Below are 17,391 nucleotides of genomic sequence, written 5' to 3'. Positions count from 1 at the left end.
TGTTTTTTGGCAGCATGAGATTGTTACAGTTGACCAGGAAGCCATGCACACAGAGAGCTGGGTCCTCTTTTCATTTTCGCTTAAAAAATAATCAATCAAATCCAGGGCGGCTAGAACTGCTAAAGATCTGCCTATCTAATTTCTCTCATTGTGTGTATTTGTAAACATGGCAATTAACAGAGCTCTGAAAGAGCCAATAACCTGGACCACAGTAGACTGGAAAAAAAATAGTTTTTTTTTTTGTTTTTTGTTTTTGAAGTAAACATGGTGCAGTAATAAAATTGATATGCAAGACCTAAAACCAATTGGATGACTGAATCTCTTACCTCAAAAAGCACAGCAGTACCGCTGCTGGGGACCTGTGGGATTAAAAACTAAGAGAAGAGGAAAGTAGTCGTTTAGGAACCATGGGGACCGAACTTAGTGTACATAGTAAAGCCAATAAACGACGTTAAAAAGAGAAAAGGTGATGGGGAAGAACATTCGGGACCACTTGTCTATGGAATTCACGTCAGTCAAGTCGGGGATTTTGACTTTGAGCTGCGAGGCGCGCCTGCGGAGGCGCCCCTTGCTGTGGGCGCCGTGCCGGTCCAGCGCGCGCCCGTATGCCTCGCGGCTGCTCAGCGGCTTGCGGTACTGGATGCTGGCGCTGTCGTAAGAGTACATGGTGGCCTTGGGGTCGCTCCCGCCCGTGAGCACTTCCGAGCCGCTCGTCTCGTTCCTGATCTCCAGGGTGCTGAGGAGAATGTTGCCGTGGGCGTCCACCTGACGGAGAAAAGACGGGCTCAGGCACAGCTGCCCGGACGTGCACTTGTTTTGGTTAACCTGTAACTGTTGATACTGTGTGGCGCTCAATACACACCGTCTTGCTAGACATCTGGCTCTGTGCGCCTCCTGGACATCTATCTGTCTCTCTATTATCTATCTATCTACCATCTATGTATAGAATCCATCATCTATCAATCCGTCTAATCTACTGTTTATCTATGATCTAATCTATCATCTAATTTACCATCCATCTACCATTTATCTAATCTAATCCATCCATCCATCTATTCATCCATCCATCATTTATCTCCACTCACAAAACAGTATGTGTGTGTGTAGAATATATATTATTAAATATATAATTTTATATATTATATATAAAATATGTAATTTTTGTTTTTAAAACTACCATTTATCGAAGCCATATAAATACATTACATATATACATATATTTTGTAACAAAAATGCCATAGGTATTTGAAAAAATAGCATATATATGTTTATATACATGGCATTTTTTCTTGTTACAAAGTGATATATGGAAACATTCAAAACTATAAACAATCAGGAAACAAAAAATAAAAAGTAAAAATTAATAATTTCACCTTCAGTGTCGATTATTTTTAATATCTTGCTAAACTTCCAGTCTTTTTTAAATTCATATATACTTAAAAACACAGGCTAACCTAGTATATTTTGCTTTGCAATCTGCTTTTGTCAGTTAATAGTATAGCCTGGTCATATTTCCACATTAATAAATATTCCTCTGTGACAGCGTGTGTTCATAGATTATATGGATAAACCATAATTGAATCAATCTATTTTTAGATGTTAAGGCTTGCTTTACTGTTATATTATTAAATAAACAGGCCTGCAAAGAAAACCTTTTAGCTAAGTCTTTGTGCATATCCATAGTTATTTCCTCTGGCTAAATTGCCAGAAGTGTGATGGATGCATGGGTTGAAAGGACATGCCTGGCTATACTTTGACTTTTGTGTCTCCACTGTTGTTCACTGTTGCTTCCTACCATTCCAGTGATACCTAGCCCAGGTTTCCTGGTTTTTCTCTATGCTATACCCAGATAAACACTTTTGGAACTATAGGAATCGTGAGTACCTTTGGCCTATGATGTGGCTTTAACTTCAAGCTGATCTCATTTGCAAGCTGATTTACCTGGAGGGGACATGGCTCATTCATACAGATGAATTTGAAGTACTTCCAAGGACAATACAGGCAGCTGTGTTTAAATTTAGAGTTATTAGCACAGTGCCCGACTTACAGTCCATGCTTTTAAATGCTTTCTAATGACATTGACCTCAGTAAACCCTTGTTGAAAGCCCTAGGTTTGGGTAGGCAAGCAAAGAACCTGGTGACAAAGAAGGAGCTAGAGAAAAGCTTGGGAAGAGGCAAAGACAAATGAGAGAAAGAAAAGTACAAAGGGTGAGATGTGATGGTGGTACACATCGCAGATGAGATAACTAAGATTTATTGTGTCCATCATCTGCCTAGCATTATGGTAGATGCTTCACATATATTACTTGTTTAATACAACAAACCACCTCCAGTTTATGCCCCAGTAAGTGCCAGACCTGAGATTACAACCCATGTCTTGTCTGATTCAATGCCCATGTGCTTTTTACTAAGAATGAGCCACTTCACAGTCCTCGGCCATCATCACATCCTGCAGCGAATTTAGTGACGCAGTTGATAGCTTTATGCTTCAGGTTGGTTGGAGAAAGAAATGGTGACTGAATCTGGCCTCTGTCTCTCCATTCTCACCTATCGTCATTTCCCTCTGTGAAGCATTTTGCTGTAGTCTAACTAGGCTACCCACTGTGCCCTCGTTTGGGACATCTATTGGTTTCTTTATTCAAGGAGTTATTATTAATTTTTGTTACTGTTGTTAGTAACTACTCTTTATCGAATCCTACTGTGTAATTTATCAGTTATTTTTCAGACACTATGAAATCTATAATATTATCCTAGTTCAGCAGATGGGGAAACCGAGGCTCAGACAGGTTAAGTAAGTTGCCTAAGATTTAACAGATAATAAGTACCCAATTTGGAATTCAAACATAGGATACTCTTTGTCTCAAGTATCATTTTTTTCCTCTTTGCACGTTAATCAATACGTTTTCTTCAAGGCTCAATTTAAAATTTTACTTCCTCTGTGTACCTGTGTACCTTCCCTGATCATAGTGACCTCAAGAATTTTCTCTCTCTCCAAACCTTTATTGACTGCTTACTATGAGCCAGCTACAGGGCTAGTTGTCAAGGATGTGTGTGTGTGTGTGTGTATATATATATATATGTATATATATATATATATGTATAATATAGTGTAAATCTATGGTTAAAAAAGTCATGCATATGGAAGTTTATGTTACTAAAGAGGACAGTAGGGTTGAAGTGACAAGGAGCAAAGTCCTGGATTCATTAGAGATGGGACAAGTAAGTTAGAAGATTAGGTGATGCATGTGATTTGCTAGGTACTGTGGAACAGGCAGGAGAATCCTCGAACATGGATTTTGTCTTTGAGATAATAGTCTCCTTAGAGATACAAGAATATGACATAATATTGAAAGTGACAAGACTTTTAACCAAATGCTAAATGATACAGTATAGACCATGATTGGGGTGCATAAAAGTGAGAAATCATTGCGATTCATGGAAGGCTTCATGAGGAGGCGGGGCTTGTACTGAATCTTAAAGGATGGGTAGAGGATAGAACACAGGACTGGAAGTTGAAATCTGCGTTCTCATCCTGGTTTTGTTATTAACTCAGTTTCATCATCCATAAATGAAAGGTTTTCACTAAGTAATCTCAAGGGCTTGTTTCTAATTTTTGACAGATTTTGCTTATGGAGAATATTCCAGGAGAAGAAAATGCTTTTAAAATGGAATCACTTGATCTGTACTGTATGCATCATTAAGCTACATTATTATGAAATCCCTCTTAAGTAAACAAGTTGCTAGAATTTAGAATTAGCCAATGAAGCATAGAGATGCTCCTCATTAAGCAGAAGTCATGACAAACAAGGTACATTTTATTAAGATAGTTTGGTTAGGGCTTCCCTGGTGGTGCAGTGGTTGAGAGTCTGCCCTCCGATGCAGGGGACACGGGTTCGTGCCCCGGTCCGGGAAGATCCCACATGCCACGGAGCGGCTGGGCCTGTGAGCCGTAGCCGCTGAGCCTGTGCGTCCAGAGCCTGTGCTCCGCAACGGGAGAGGCCACAACAGTGAGAGGCCTGCGTATCACAAAAAAAATAAATAAATAAAGATATTTTGGTTAACCTTGGTGCAGGCTCAGAGGTACTTATAAACTGCATGAGGTTTATTAGTTTGTGCAAATCCCTCTAAATATTCTGTCATCAACCAGAAATCATAGCTGTAAGTGGTTTGACATATAAAATAATGAATCCCTTTCTGCAGCTACCCATGAAAGCTGATTTCATTACTGTATAGTTAAATTAACACTACCGTGTTCTTTATTTGGAAAAATAAGTAATGTTGTACAACTGTTATTGCCCATCCCCATTCTCTCTCCTACATAGTCTAGGCCCTTTCCTAAAAGCTGGTGTTACAGGGTGTGTGTGTGTGTGCATGTGTGTGTGATTTTGTGTGTGTGATAGTGTGCACAAGCATTTCTTCAGAGGTACGAAATTTCGTCCTCCACCCTCCAAGATTTTGCTGCCTGGTGAGGTGGGTGTGTAGTAACCACATCACTGCTGACACCAGCAAGTTTCTGGTTGGCTTCTCCTTAACCCCTGCCCTTAGGAGAAGAGTAGCTTTCCCTTTGCCTCAACCATATAAGGACACCCAGGGGATCCTGATATCCACAGTCAGCACAGCTTTCCCAAAATAAGATCCGCGGGGAAAGCGGCCAGTGTGTCTTCGCGTCTTCAGAAGCAGCAAGGAGCCATGCTGGGCACTGCTTCAGCACCTGCAGTGGTGACGCTGCCTCACGGAACGAGGAAATATTGACATCTGAGTCGGGCATGATCCAGACATCAAAGATTTTCAAATCTTGAAACAGAAGGAAGTGAGGCAAATGAAAATGTTGACACACTGGATTTCTAGGGCAGACACAGCCTAACAGATTTCCTAAAGCGTTGCTGATTTTGGAATAACTGTTCAGTGAGATAATCATTCCCCACCCCTCATGCTGCCGAAGAGGAAGAGACCTGCCACTCCAGTCCCTGGGAGACAAGCTCCAGCAGGAACACTTCAAGCTCTTTCACTGCTTGCCACTGACCTATCTTATGGGCACATTTGGAAGGAGGCAGGCATATGTGGCTCTGAGCCTCCTGGACTCTTCTTTCCCTCTGATCTGCCACCAGAGAAGGTGCAATCCATTTAGGGCCGTGCATGTTGAACCCACTGCCTTGGTGGGTAAAGCCTGCGGTTGTTCAGGGTTCTGGTGATTGGGGAGGTAAGTGTGTCTAATATTGGGGGGTAAAGACTTAATTATATGACCACGTAATCCTCAAACCAACACCACGGATTCTCTTTAAGTTTAGAGCATCACTCAACCTAAATTTAGAGAAAAATGAATATTATTATTATTATTATTATTATTTTTGCGGTACATGGGCCTCTCACTGTTGCAGCCTCTTCTGTTGTGGAGCACAGGCTCCGGACGTGCAGGCTCAGCGGCCATGGCTCACGGGCCCAGCCGCTCCGCAGCATGTGAGATCTTCCCGGACCAGGGCACGAACCTGTGTCCCCTGCATCAGCAGGCAGACTCTCAACCACTGCGCCACCAGGGAAGCCCTGAATATAATTATTATTAAGGCTTCAGGAGGGCCAATAAATAATGCTTTCTCTCCCCCTTCAGATAGATGATCAACATGCAAGATGTCTAATAAAGGGGAGCAGAGAACGTGGCTTTAGATCTGGAGCCCCAAGGGCTTGCTAATCTTTCATCCTCACCCCACTTCCTATTAGACAGTTATATTCATGGGTTACAAGAGGTAATTTTAGGTGTAGCATGGATAAGTGTTAAAATGTTAATAGTTCATTCATTCCCTCACTCATTTATTTAGTGAGTGTTTATTGAGTGCCTACTCTGTGTCAAGCACTGTCCCCGACACTGATGAAGGAATCAGCCTCTCCACAAGCAATAGGAGTCATGTCCCATGTTTTAGAATTTCAGGGATCTCAGTTAATAAAGCTCCTTAATCTTCTACACTCTCCTGTACAAACCCTGTGACTGCTCCCATCTCCTACTGGTTCTAAATGTTTTACTGGACAAATACTGTGACCTCTTTCAAACTCAGGTTGTTAGTTCTCTTTCTAACAGACTTTTTGAAATGCTTTCACTTGTGACCATGGGATCTACCTTCTCACTGCCTGCTGAGTCTTTCTCTCATCTTCCTCCTGAAGGTCCCTCCTGAAGATCTTCCTGACCACAGGCAAATCTTGGACGGGCTCACATATGAGGGCGCACCTGGGATTTCACTGCATAAAGACCTGAGATGGGGAGAGACAGCTTCTGGCTGGTGAACCCTCTCTTTCTTTCCTGCAGTACAGTGGTTCTCAATTACAATATCTTGCTTTCAACTTCTGAGAACGCAACAGTCTTGGGAAGATAACAGTGAACAAAAGAGATACAGTTCTTGAGTTGGAGCTTATACATTCTTATAGAGGAAACAGGCAATACCCTCTTTCCCCATAAAGTTTGTTTTTAAAAATTGAGTAGCATTATGAAGAAAATGAAACAGTGGTATATATTGCTTTTCATGTATTTAGAAAAAATCTAACCAGCACACTAACTTGGTTATTTTGTATGTTTTTCTTAATATTACACTCATCCTATGTCATTATAATGAGTGAAAAATTTAAAGTAATTCACATTTCCTTTTTTTTTTTTTTTTTAAATCCTGGACTTTACTACAGGACAGCCTATACATGGATGTTTAAAGGCACCTCAGTCTTCAAATGGCCAGAGCAGAACTTTTGATCCTCTCTCTTCTTATCCAACTGGTTCCTTCCCAAAATGTCCCACTAGAGTGTCACTCCAGGAGGGCAGGGACTTTGTCTTATCCACTACTTCCCAAGACCTGAGAAAAGTGCTTGGCACTTACAGGAGCAGTCAGTAAATATCTACTGAATGAATGAATGATAGTACAGGGGGTAAAAAGGCATGATGGTTAATTTTATGTGTCAACTTGGCTAGTCTATGGTGCCCAGTTATTTGGTCAAGCGCTAGCCTAGATGTCGCTGCGCAGGTATTTTGTAGATGTGATTGACATTTTCAATCGGCTACTGTAAGTAGAGGAGATTCAGCCTGATGATCTGCATGGCCTCATCCTAACCCTTAAAAGTCTTAAGAGCAAATACTGCAGTTTCTCAGAAAAGAAACTCTGTCTCAGGCCTGAAACAGAAATCCCGCCTGAGTTTTCAGCACACTCTACAGATTTTGGACTTGCTTTCTTTACAACTGCATGAGACAGTTCCTTAAAATAAATATCTTCTTGCGTGTATGTTGGTTCTGTTTCTGTTGGTTCCATTGGAGAACCCTGACTGATACAAGGGGATGGCAAAAATCAGGAGGGTGACTAAAGCCCAGGAAACACTGACATGCTGGCTGTATTTCTTCCCTCTATAGAAACCCCAGGCGAATGTGTACGTTTGTTTTCTAGTTTGGGCTTCACTTTTCTCCCACCCGTCCCGTCTCATTCACCCTCCCCTTCTCTCTGCCTCCAAAATATCCAAAGAATGCCTTAGGCTATGAAAAATGTCACTCACTGAACTGAACTCTTCTGGATATTTTCAATAGGGAAATATACCAGAACTGATTTCAGTGTAATTGGAATAAAATATAATCTTGTTTTCAGTGGCAGTTTTAAAACCCTGTTAAGAAATACCTCTGGGGGCTTCCCTGGTGGCGCAGTGGTTGAGAGTCCGCCTGCCGATGCAGGGGACACGGGTTCGTGCCCTGATCCCGGAAGATCCCACATGCCGCGGAGCGGCTGGGCCCGCGAGCCATGGCCGCGGAGCCTGTGTGTCCGGAGCCTGTGCTCCGCAACGGGAGAGGCCACAGCAGTGAGAGGCCCGCGTACAGCAAAAAAAAAAAAAAAAAAAGAAATACCTCTGGGTTCAATCTACTTTGCAAACAGAAAGTCATTTCCTTACTGTTAACCAATTCAGTTAGATCCCCATTTACTGAGTGCTTCTGAAGTACAGAGCAGGAAGCCAAGTGAAGTGATGCTGGCCATGGAACGGGCTGCCCTCCAGAAACCTACAGTCGAATGAATGAAGCTGTCCAGTGTGCTCAGCTGCCTTCACCTGCAGAGCACAGAGAGCGGCACAGCCACAACCTCCATCTGCCCATCCCGCTCCTGTAACGAACCGCATTTGTGATGTCGCTGTCAGTCTTTAGCTCTCAATGACTCACGCACATACGGTCAGCTTATCTTTGATAAAGGAGGCAAGAATATACAATGGAGAAAAGACAGCCTCTTCAATAAGTGGTGCTGGGAAAACTGGACAGCTACATGTAAAAGAATGAAATTAGAACACTCCCTAACATCATACACAACAATAAACTCAAAATGGGTTAAAGACCTAAATGTAAGGCCAGACACTATAGAACTCTTAGAGGAAAACATAGGCAGAACACTCTATGACATAAATCACAGCAAGATCTTTTTTGACCCACCTCCTAGAGAAATGGAAACAAAAACAAAAATAAACTAATGGGGCCTAATGAAACTTCAAAGCTTTTGCACAGTAAAGGAAACCATAAACAAGACGAAAAGGCAACCCTCAGAATGGGAGAAAATATTTTCAAGTGAAGCAACTGACAAAGGATTAATCTCCAAAATATACAAGCAGCTCATGCAGCTCAATAACAAAAAACAAACAACCCAATCCAAAAATGGGCAGAAGACCTAAATAGACATTTCTCCAAAGAAGATATACAGATTGCCAACAAACACATGAAAGGATGCTCAACATCCCTAATCATTAGAGAAATGCAAATCAAAACTACAATGAGGTATCACCTCACACCAGTTAGAAAGGGCATCATCAGAAAATCTACAAATAACAAACGCTGGAGAGGGTGTGGAGAAAAGGGAATCCACTTGCACTGTTGGTGGGCATGTAAATTGATACAGCCACCATGGAGAACAGTATGGAGGTTCCTTAAAAAACTAAAAGTAGAACTACCATACGACCCAGCATTCCCACTACTGGGCATATACCCTGAGAAAACCATAATTCAAAAAGAGTCATGTACCACAATGTTCATTGCAGCTCTATTTACAATAGCCAAGACATGGAAGCAACCTAAGTGTCCATCGACAGATGAATAGATAAAGAAGATGTGGCACATATATGCAATGGAATATTACTCAGCCATAAAAAGAAATGAAACTGAGTTATTTGTAGTGAGGTGGAGGCTGGTGACTGTCATACAGAGTGAAGTAAGTCAGAAAGAGAAAAACAAATACCGTATGCCAACACATATATATGGAATATAAAAAAAAAATTGTTCTGAAGAACCTAGGGGCAGGACAGGAATAAAGATGCAGACATAGAGAATGGACCTGAGGACACGGGGAGGGGGAAGGGTAAGCTGTGACAAAGTGAGAGAATGGCATTGACATATATACACTACCAAATGTAAAATAGGTAGCTAGTGGGAAGCAGCCGCATAGCACAGGGAGACAGCTTGGTGCTTTGTGACCACCTAGAGGGGTGGGATAGGGAGGGTGGGAGGGAGATGCAAGAGGGAGGAGATATGGGGATATATGTATACGCATAGCTGATTCACTTTGTTGTAAAGCAGAAACTAACACAACATTGTAAAACAATTATATTCCAATAAAGATGTTAAAAAAAAAAGAGATGACAAGATATGCTCTCTGATGACATTGTTTTAACATCTGGGTATAGTCTCATGTGAAATTACAATCGTTGCTGGACCTTTTAGTTGTGTGGGCCAAAAAATCTCCCCCAACCCTCTTTTTTTAAGCTAGTTAGATTTTATTAAGCCAGTAAGTTAGATTTCTCTCTCATTCACAAAAGAATCCTATCTGTTTGAGTATAGAGGAAATTGGAGACTAGATGCCAGAAAGAAGATGAGAGAGAGAGAGAGAGAGAGAGAGAGAGAGAGAGAGAGAGATTTTGGAAAGGAAAATTAGACTCTTAGGTTGCTGAAGGCCCTGATGATTAGCTAAATTAAGCCACAACTAGAGAACAAAACATGGACCAAGCCAGATTTGGGCAGGGGTTTGAGGGCTAAAGAAGTTCATGAACTGTTAACACAGGCGGTCATTAGAAATCAGAGGCCCTGCCTGGATTTCTCCAGAATCCAAGATACTAAGTCAGAGTGGTTAAAGTTTCATTAAAGGCTGATGGCAAGACAGTGATGTGGGGTGGAGCCCAGGCTCAAAGGCTAATATGCGTATCAAGCTGGTCCAAGCTAGACTTGAGAGAGCTGTTTACATTTATGAAGACTGTTTTCACGTGCATTTTGTATCCTGGAATTAATCACAATGCAGAGTTTACTTACATTTAGAAAGTTGTCTGAAGGTATAGAGGATTCGCCATAGAGAATAGGAATGGGAGGAAAAGAAGCCAGATTACAGTATCAACATCTGGTTCTGAAGGGAAAAATTCTTTCTTGACTTTTGGGGTTCCAACTGCCCATCGGGTATGACTCTTCAGCAGGTTTCACCAGTGTCCCCCATGACTTAGAATGATGTTTAGTCAGTCTCTGGTCACAGACCACCCATGCAACCATTCTATCTTAGGTGGATCTATTTGCAAATGGGCAGGCAGTGTGGCCAGCAGATACAACTCTATTTGTTCCAGCTTAGTACAAAAATGGCCCCGAAGTAGCTTACTTACAGCTTAGTTGTACTGAGTAATCTATCTTTCAAAACTCTAAATACCATCTCTAGCTTCAAATGATACCTGAGGGTTTTATGAATCTATTGTCTTTATCGTGTTGGAGGTTGAAATGCTCCTAATGTCTGGATTGAGCACCTGTACTCATATAAAAAGATGCTTCAGTGCAGTGGTGGAAATATAAATCAAGACAAAGCAAGCACTTCCGAAGCTTCAGTACAGATACCCTTGACAATACCGCCCAGCCAAGGCTATCAGAGTAATGTGTGACAAATGATCAATGCCACTCTATGCACGAGGGTACCGAGGCTGATATTAGGGATCCCTCAAATAAAAATTGTCTGGGACCAACCAGAACATATATGTCATTTGAATTCAACTGTTTATAAACATCTAAAAGGAAAGGGGAGGATCATCTAACCATTTATAGTAAAGAAAAAATATAATATTTTCTATTTCTTAAATTTAACCAGGGGGTAACATTTTTAAATACCACTTAGGTTACATCATTAGCTTCACTGCTGGAGATGATGCACTGAACAGATGAAGTGATACACTTGCTTTGTTATTGACACATTGTTTGCCTGAGCCCCTGGTTTTAGAATAGGATAAGGAAGTCAGGAACTGGAAAACCTAAGCAGCTACAGGCATGATTATAATTTCCTTGAGGTAGTACTGGTCTATTATTATTCCATCTAAATATGAAGAAGTTTATAAAAACTTATCCATAACATATTTTGGAGACTGTATTTATCTGATGCTATATCACTGTGATTCAGAAAGAATAGCAGAGGTTGATAGAAAGTATGCTTGAAAAAATGTCAAAAATCAAAGTGATAGAAACAGTAAGTAAGTTTGGAGCAGAAGCTAAAATGGACTATAGATAGTCTCCTTGTCTTACTTATCATGACTACATAAGAATTTTATAAAACATTGTGATGTAACACTCAATACCTTGTGTGGTATCTAAGAACCCATCTTGAATGAAAAAGGCCTCTCTAGCAGTCATTCATTCAAAGAGTTCCTATTTGGTATTTTCTCAGTTCTAGCCACCAAGGAAAGAACAATAAACATAATAGACAAGGACCCTGGTGCCTATCTTTGGGAAGCTTGGAGATTAGCAGAGAGATAGAGGTTACAAAAATAATTACACAAATAAAATAATTACACATATACTCTATATTGTGGTAAGTCCTAAGGTGGAAAAGCACAGGATGTCATGAGAACAAATCACAAGGGTACAAACTATAAACCAACAGCAGACATGTCAGTTAAGGCATTCCTGAGGTAGTAGCAATTATGGTAAGAACTGGAGCAATGGAAAGATTGAGAGAAGGCCAATATTACCTTCAATCATACTAATTTTTTCTTCTGTGGTATGAAATCTGATTCTAATCCATCTAATAAAATTTTCAATTCTATGATTTCCATTGGCTCTTGTTTATAGTCTCAAATCCTAGTCTGATACTTCCCATCTCTTCATATATTATGTTAATCTTTTCCTATGGACTTTATTTTAAGCTTTTAATTTTGAAATTATTGTAGATTCCTAGAAAGTTGCAAAGATAGCACAGAGAGAGCCCAGGTACCCTTCACGCAGTTTCTCCCATTGATTATATCTTACTTAACTGTTGTACAATATCAAAACCAGGAAACTGATATTGATATAGTGTGTATAGTTCTATGTAATTTTACTACATGTTAGAGGCCCATAACCACCACTGCAATCAAGACACAAAATTATTCTACCACTGCAAAGATTTCCCTCAGGCTACCACTTTATGATCAGTCACACCCATCTCCCTCTCCCCACCACTGTCACTAAGTCCTGGCAACCACTAATATGTTCTTCATCTCTATAATTTTGTTATTCCAGGAGTATTATATAAATGTAATCATACAGTATATAATCTTTAAGATTGGCTTTTTTCACTTGGCTTAATGCCCTTGAAATCCATCCAAGTTGTTGCCTGTATCAATGGTTCATTACTTTTTATTGGGCTAGTACCCCACAGTGTGAATGTACAGTAGTTTGTTTAACCATTCACTATTTTAGGATATTTTGGCTAATTCCTATGACCTTCCAAAGATGTTAATTATAATTATTATTATTAATTATAGCCCTTATCTTTTAACCCAACCTCTAAGATTTTTGCAGGTCTGTTTTTTTTGGCTAAATTTCTTTCTCTTGACTATGGGCATTTTTTCCTATTTCTTCTCATGTACAGGAATTTTTTATTATTATACTAGACATGTTGATGATGCACTGTAAAGACTGGATTTTGTTATCTTCCCTGATGATTGCTGGGTTTTGTTTTCGAAGGCAGTTAAATTACTACTAGATCCCCTAGAATGTGTAGACTTGGTTTTATGAGTTGTTAGAGTGAGTCTATTTTAGTTTTTCCCTTAACTCAAGGGGAATCTCTTACTCTTGTGACTTAGTCTTTACTCCTAAGGGTTTTAGTGGAAAGCCTAATGTATTTACCAACCAGTCCTAAATGCTGGATTCAAACTCCAAACCTTGACTTCCATATGGAGGGTAACAGCTGAAATCTCTGTTCATTCCTTTTTTTTTTTTTTTTCAGCTTTTCGGCTGTTGTTGTTGTTGTTTTTATTTTTCCTTCTGGATTTCTTGGCATTTTACCTGTACATGTGTAGTTCAGGGATCAACCAACGATTCATGGAATTTTGTATTTTTCCTGTGGCTTCACTTCTTCCTAAAATTTCCAGAAGCTCTGGAAGTATCAAACTCCATGCTCTGATTTATCAGATCAATAAAACTGCAGTTTTTTGGCAGACGTTTCACTGTCCCACGTGTCCCCAGACTGGCACCTGGCCTCAGGGGAAAAGCTGTATAAACACTGATTTCACACAGTGGAGTTCCCTTCATTGGAGAGTTGATTCTTTCCTAGTTTTTGCTTGTTTTCAGTTTCTCTTCCATGTCTTCAAGCAGATTTTTAAAACTTTTGCTCAGGGTTTATAATTTTTAATCTCTAGGAGCATTAGTTTGATATAAACTACTCTGCTATGTCTTCATGTGATCTGTTTTGAATTTTGGCATAAAGTTGTCTATTTATGTTTCTGTGAAAAGCATCTCTGGCATTCCTAGTCTAGCTTTCCATGGATAAAAATACATCTTTATTTTCTTTATGTGTTTCATCTTCTGACAATTCAGGGATTTTTCTATGCTTTCTCTTGGAATTCAAATAAAATAAAGTCAATTCACCTGGAATAAAAGTTTCCTGATATGAGATCCAATGAAACATTACTTTGTTTAAGCCCAGTGTTGTTCAAAACCACCTGCTTATAAAATAAAGATCAGCTAGATGGGAACATCCTACTTATCTATTCGCTAGTCACTAAGGCCTCTTTAGAGCAGTATATATTATGCATCTAGATATGATATGGAATAGGAGGCTTTCCTCCAGCCTTTATTTGTCCCTTAGCACCTTAGAACAGTTCTCTGATATCCTAGGGTGAAATCAAGGCAAATGCCCAGAGTTTCGTTAAAGTTTGTTTTATAATCTCTTATTTTATCTGAATAATTCGATTTCAGTTTGCCTGACCTTTCCATTTAGTTACTGACTCTGGACAACGTTGCTTTTCTAGCCAATTGAAAAGCCCTGTTTTCTTCATTTTACCTCTCCAAATTCTACCTATCATTGAGTGTCTATTCAGTACATATTTTCTGAATTTTCCTACCAGTGAACCTACACCACTTTATCTATCTATGTAGGGCTTTTGTCATGATATATCAGTGCACATTCCAAGCTCTACAGAGGACCAGCTAGTAGGTTTAGAAGCACTTGAGATGGGAATGGGAGTAGAAAAGAGGTGGTCTTGAAAACTACTGCTAAAGTACTTTTTTAAAATACTTTTTTTGCTAAAGTACTTTTATTTATTTATTTTTGGCTGCGTTGGGTCTTCATTGCTGCGCGCGGGTTTTCTCTAGTTGCGGTGAGCTGGGGCTATTCTTCCAATGCAGTGCGTGGGCTTATCACTGCGGTGGCTTCTCTTGTGGAGCACAGGCTCTAGGCATGCAGGCTTCAGTAGTTGTGGCTTGTGAGCTCAGTAGTTGTAGCTCATGGGCTCTAGCCACGCGGGCTTCAGCAGTTGTGGCACACGGGCTTAGTTGCTCCGTGGCATGTGGGATCTTCCCAGACCAGGGCTCGAACCGGTGTCCCCTGCATTGGCAGGCGGATTCTTAACTACTGTGCCATCAGGGAAGTCCTTTCTTTAAAAAATTTATTTTTACTGCTAAAGTACTTTTAAAGCTGGTATGGCTATGATCAGATAATAGGAAGCTTCAACCTTTCTTCAAGATAAATGCTGTCCTGTCTTATTTTATAATCCATTCATAATTTTCTTTTCAGCCAGATCAGAAGATTCTCAAGGGCAAGTATCATGCCTACTCCTTTTCCCATGGCATTGAGCATAGTGTTTTATACAAGAGTATAAATTTATTTGAGTGTGTTGCTTTGAATTTTGCCCATTTGGCTGAATCTGTATGTTTTCCTCATTTGTAATTTTCTAATTACCTGACAGTGTTTGTCAAATTTTGATATCCTACTAAAGAGCATGAAGAAACACCTTGAAGATTCATTATTTGACTTCTGCCTGATTCTCCAGCCACAACTCAAATTATTCTCTTTCTCCCTCACTTCCTATGTTCTTGCTGCATTGGTCTTCTCTCAGTACTTTAACACGTCACACAATTCTTTGCCTAGAATGGACATGGCATGGTTGCTGCTTCCATCACTTAGGTGTCAGATCAAATGGTAATTCCTCAAAGAGGTCTTCCTGATCACCTGATCAAAGTTCCCTGTTCCCTTGAACCTGACCCCAAACATTCTCTTGGCCATTACTCTGTTTTACTTTCTTTGTAGCACTTCCTATTACCTGAAATTATGCCCTCGATACTTGCTTGTTTGTTTACTGCCTGTCTTCCCACATTAGCATCTAAACTCCATGAGAGCAAGGAACTTCGTCTCATTCAGAGCAGTACTCCCAAATGCTCAGAATCGTGAATGAATATTTGAGTCGTCACCCTGTGTGCCATCTTGAAAACAATTTGTTGTGGATCCAGTATTTCAATGCACATAATTGTCAAATGATTTCAGTGAAAAATGCCACAGAAGTAGAGACTATAGGGATTTTTAAAAAGATAAACAAAACATTATTTTAATGCACAGTGAGAACACAGGTCATAAGATCTGCCAGTGAAAAGCAAAGGAAAAATACTGACAATGTCTTGTATATGATAATAGCTAATACTTATTGAGTTCTTACTATGTACTAGGTATTGTTCCAAATAATAGACTTTAAAAGAAGTAACAAAACTCATTTAGTCCTTATGATAACTGAGAGATAGGTATACTATAGTAATCTCCATTTTATGGTTGATGACACTGAGAGCAGAGGTTAGATAAGGAGTTACATAGGTTGATTTGCCTGAAGTTCTAAAGCCAGTAAGTGGCAGACCTGGGAATTAAATCCAAGCAGTTTGATTCCATTCTGTGGTTGTAACCACTGTGCTATAGTGCCTCATTGCCACTTAGGAGTAAGAGTTTGTTCACTTTAGTTCTCTCATTTATTTATTAAGTAGATCTGGAATTATTCTTTTGTGTATAGTTTCACAACTATATAATTTAAAATAAAGAATAATGGACTTAGGGTTGAGGTGCAGGCCCAGGTATGTTATTAATCTATGTAAACCTCAACCTAACATCTTCAATTGTCAATTTTCAAATATGTGAAATGAAGGGTGGTTGGAGCCTTAGTAAAGATAAACTAATATTTCATTTTTTTTTTCTGTTATGAGAGCTCTGGGCACCATGCTGCTGCTGAATTTCAGAAGAAGATGGTTAAGAATATTTAATATATTACCTGGACTTTATTCATCTCCAGTTTGTTCTTCTCATTAGCGCTCTGGTCTTGTTTGCCAGCTCCTTTTTTCTGAGGGCCTTTTCCAAAGAAGATGTAATTTACAAAGGCATATTCCAGCAAAGCCAGGAACACAAATACAAAGCAACCCATCAGGTAAATATCAATTGCTTTGACATAAGGGATCTTTGGCAGGGTCTCCCTGAGGTGAGTGCTGATGGTTGTCATTGTCAGCACTGTGGTGATTCCTATGAAACAGAAAGACACAGCTTAGCTGAACGCACTTGGTAAGTTCCCTTTTTAAGATTGAGAGGACAGATGCCGATCTCTTGTTGGTGCTCCAGAATGATGGCAGTAATGCAATAAACCACAGGGCAAAAAGGGCAGACAATTTGAAAGACAAAGCTGCAGGCTCCCTAAGTAGTCCATAAGTAAATCATAAAATGGGATGGACTGAGTGAGTGAGTGCTGGGTTGAAAACTGTTTTTTTTTTTTTTTTTTTTTTTTTTTTTTTTTTTTTTTTGTGGTACGCAGGCCTCTCACTGTTGTGGCCTCTCCCGTTGCGGAGCACAGGCTCCGGACGCGCAGGCTCAGCGGCCATGGCTCACGGGCCCAGCCGCTCCGCGGTGTGTGGGATCTTCCTGGACCAGGGCACGAACCCGCGTCCCCTGCGTCGGCAGGCAGACTCTCAACCACTGCACCACCAGGGAAGCCCGAAAACTGTTTTTTTTTTTTTAAAATAATGCACAAAGGAAAAAGAAAAGTAGATGGAAATATTAAAATCTCATTGATATGCCCACTGCTTAATGTCAAATGTCCCTCATTCTGCTACATGACACCTCCTTCTTTCCTTCCTTCTCTCAGCGTCTCTGTCATGTC

At 40.1% G+C, this 17,391-nt stretch overlaps 1 protein-coding gene across 1 annotated transcript in view; it reads right to left on the bottom strand.

The window, feature by feature from the left end:
* Positions 1-420: 420 nt before the first annotated feature.
* Positions 421-17,391, bottom strand: part of GABRB1 (gamma-aminobutyric acid type A receptor subunit beta1) — a gene marked incomplete at both ends in the record, with an annotated part of 392,836 nt that continues 375,865 nt past the window's right edge. The window contains 2 exons of the mRNA XM_082611043.1: positions 421-765; positions 16,516-16,760. Of these exons, the coding sequence (XP_082467169.1) occupies positions 421-765; positions 16,516-16,760 (590 nt within the window). The remainder of the gene's footprint in view (positions 766-16,515; positions 16,761-17,391) is intronic.

Source organism: Mesoplodon mirus (genome assembly GCF_964341445.2).
Source record: "Mesoplodon mirus genome assembly, chromosome: 2".
NCBI classification, from domain to species: domain Eukaryota; kingdom Metazoa; phylum Chordata; class Mammalia; order Artiodactyla; family Ziphiidae; genus Mesoplodon; species Mesoplodon mirus.
The sequence above is the reverse complement of the archived record's forward strand: the minus strand, read 5'-3'. Positions and strand labels throughout refer to the sequence as shown.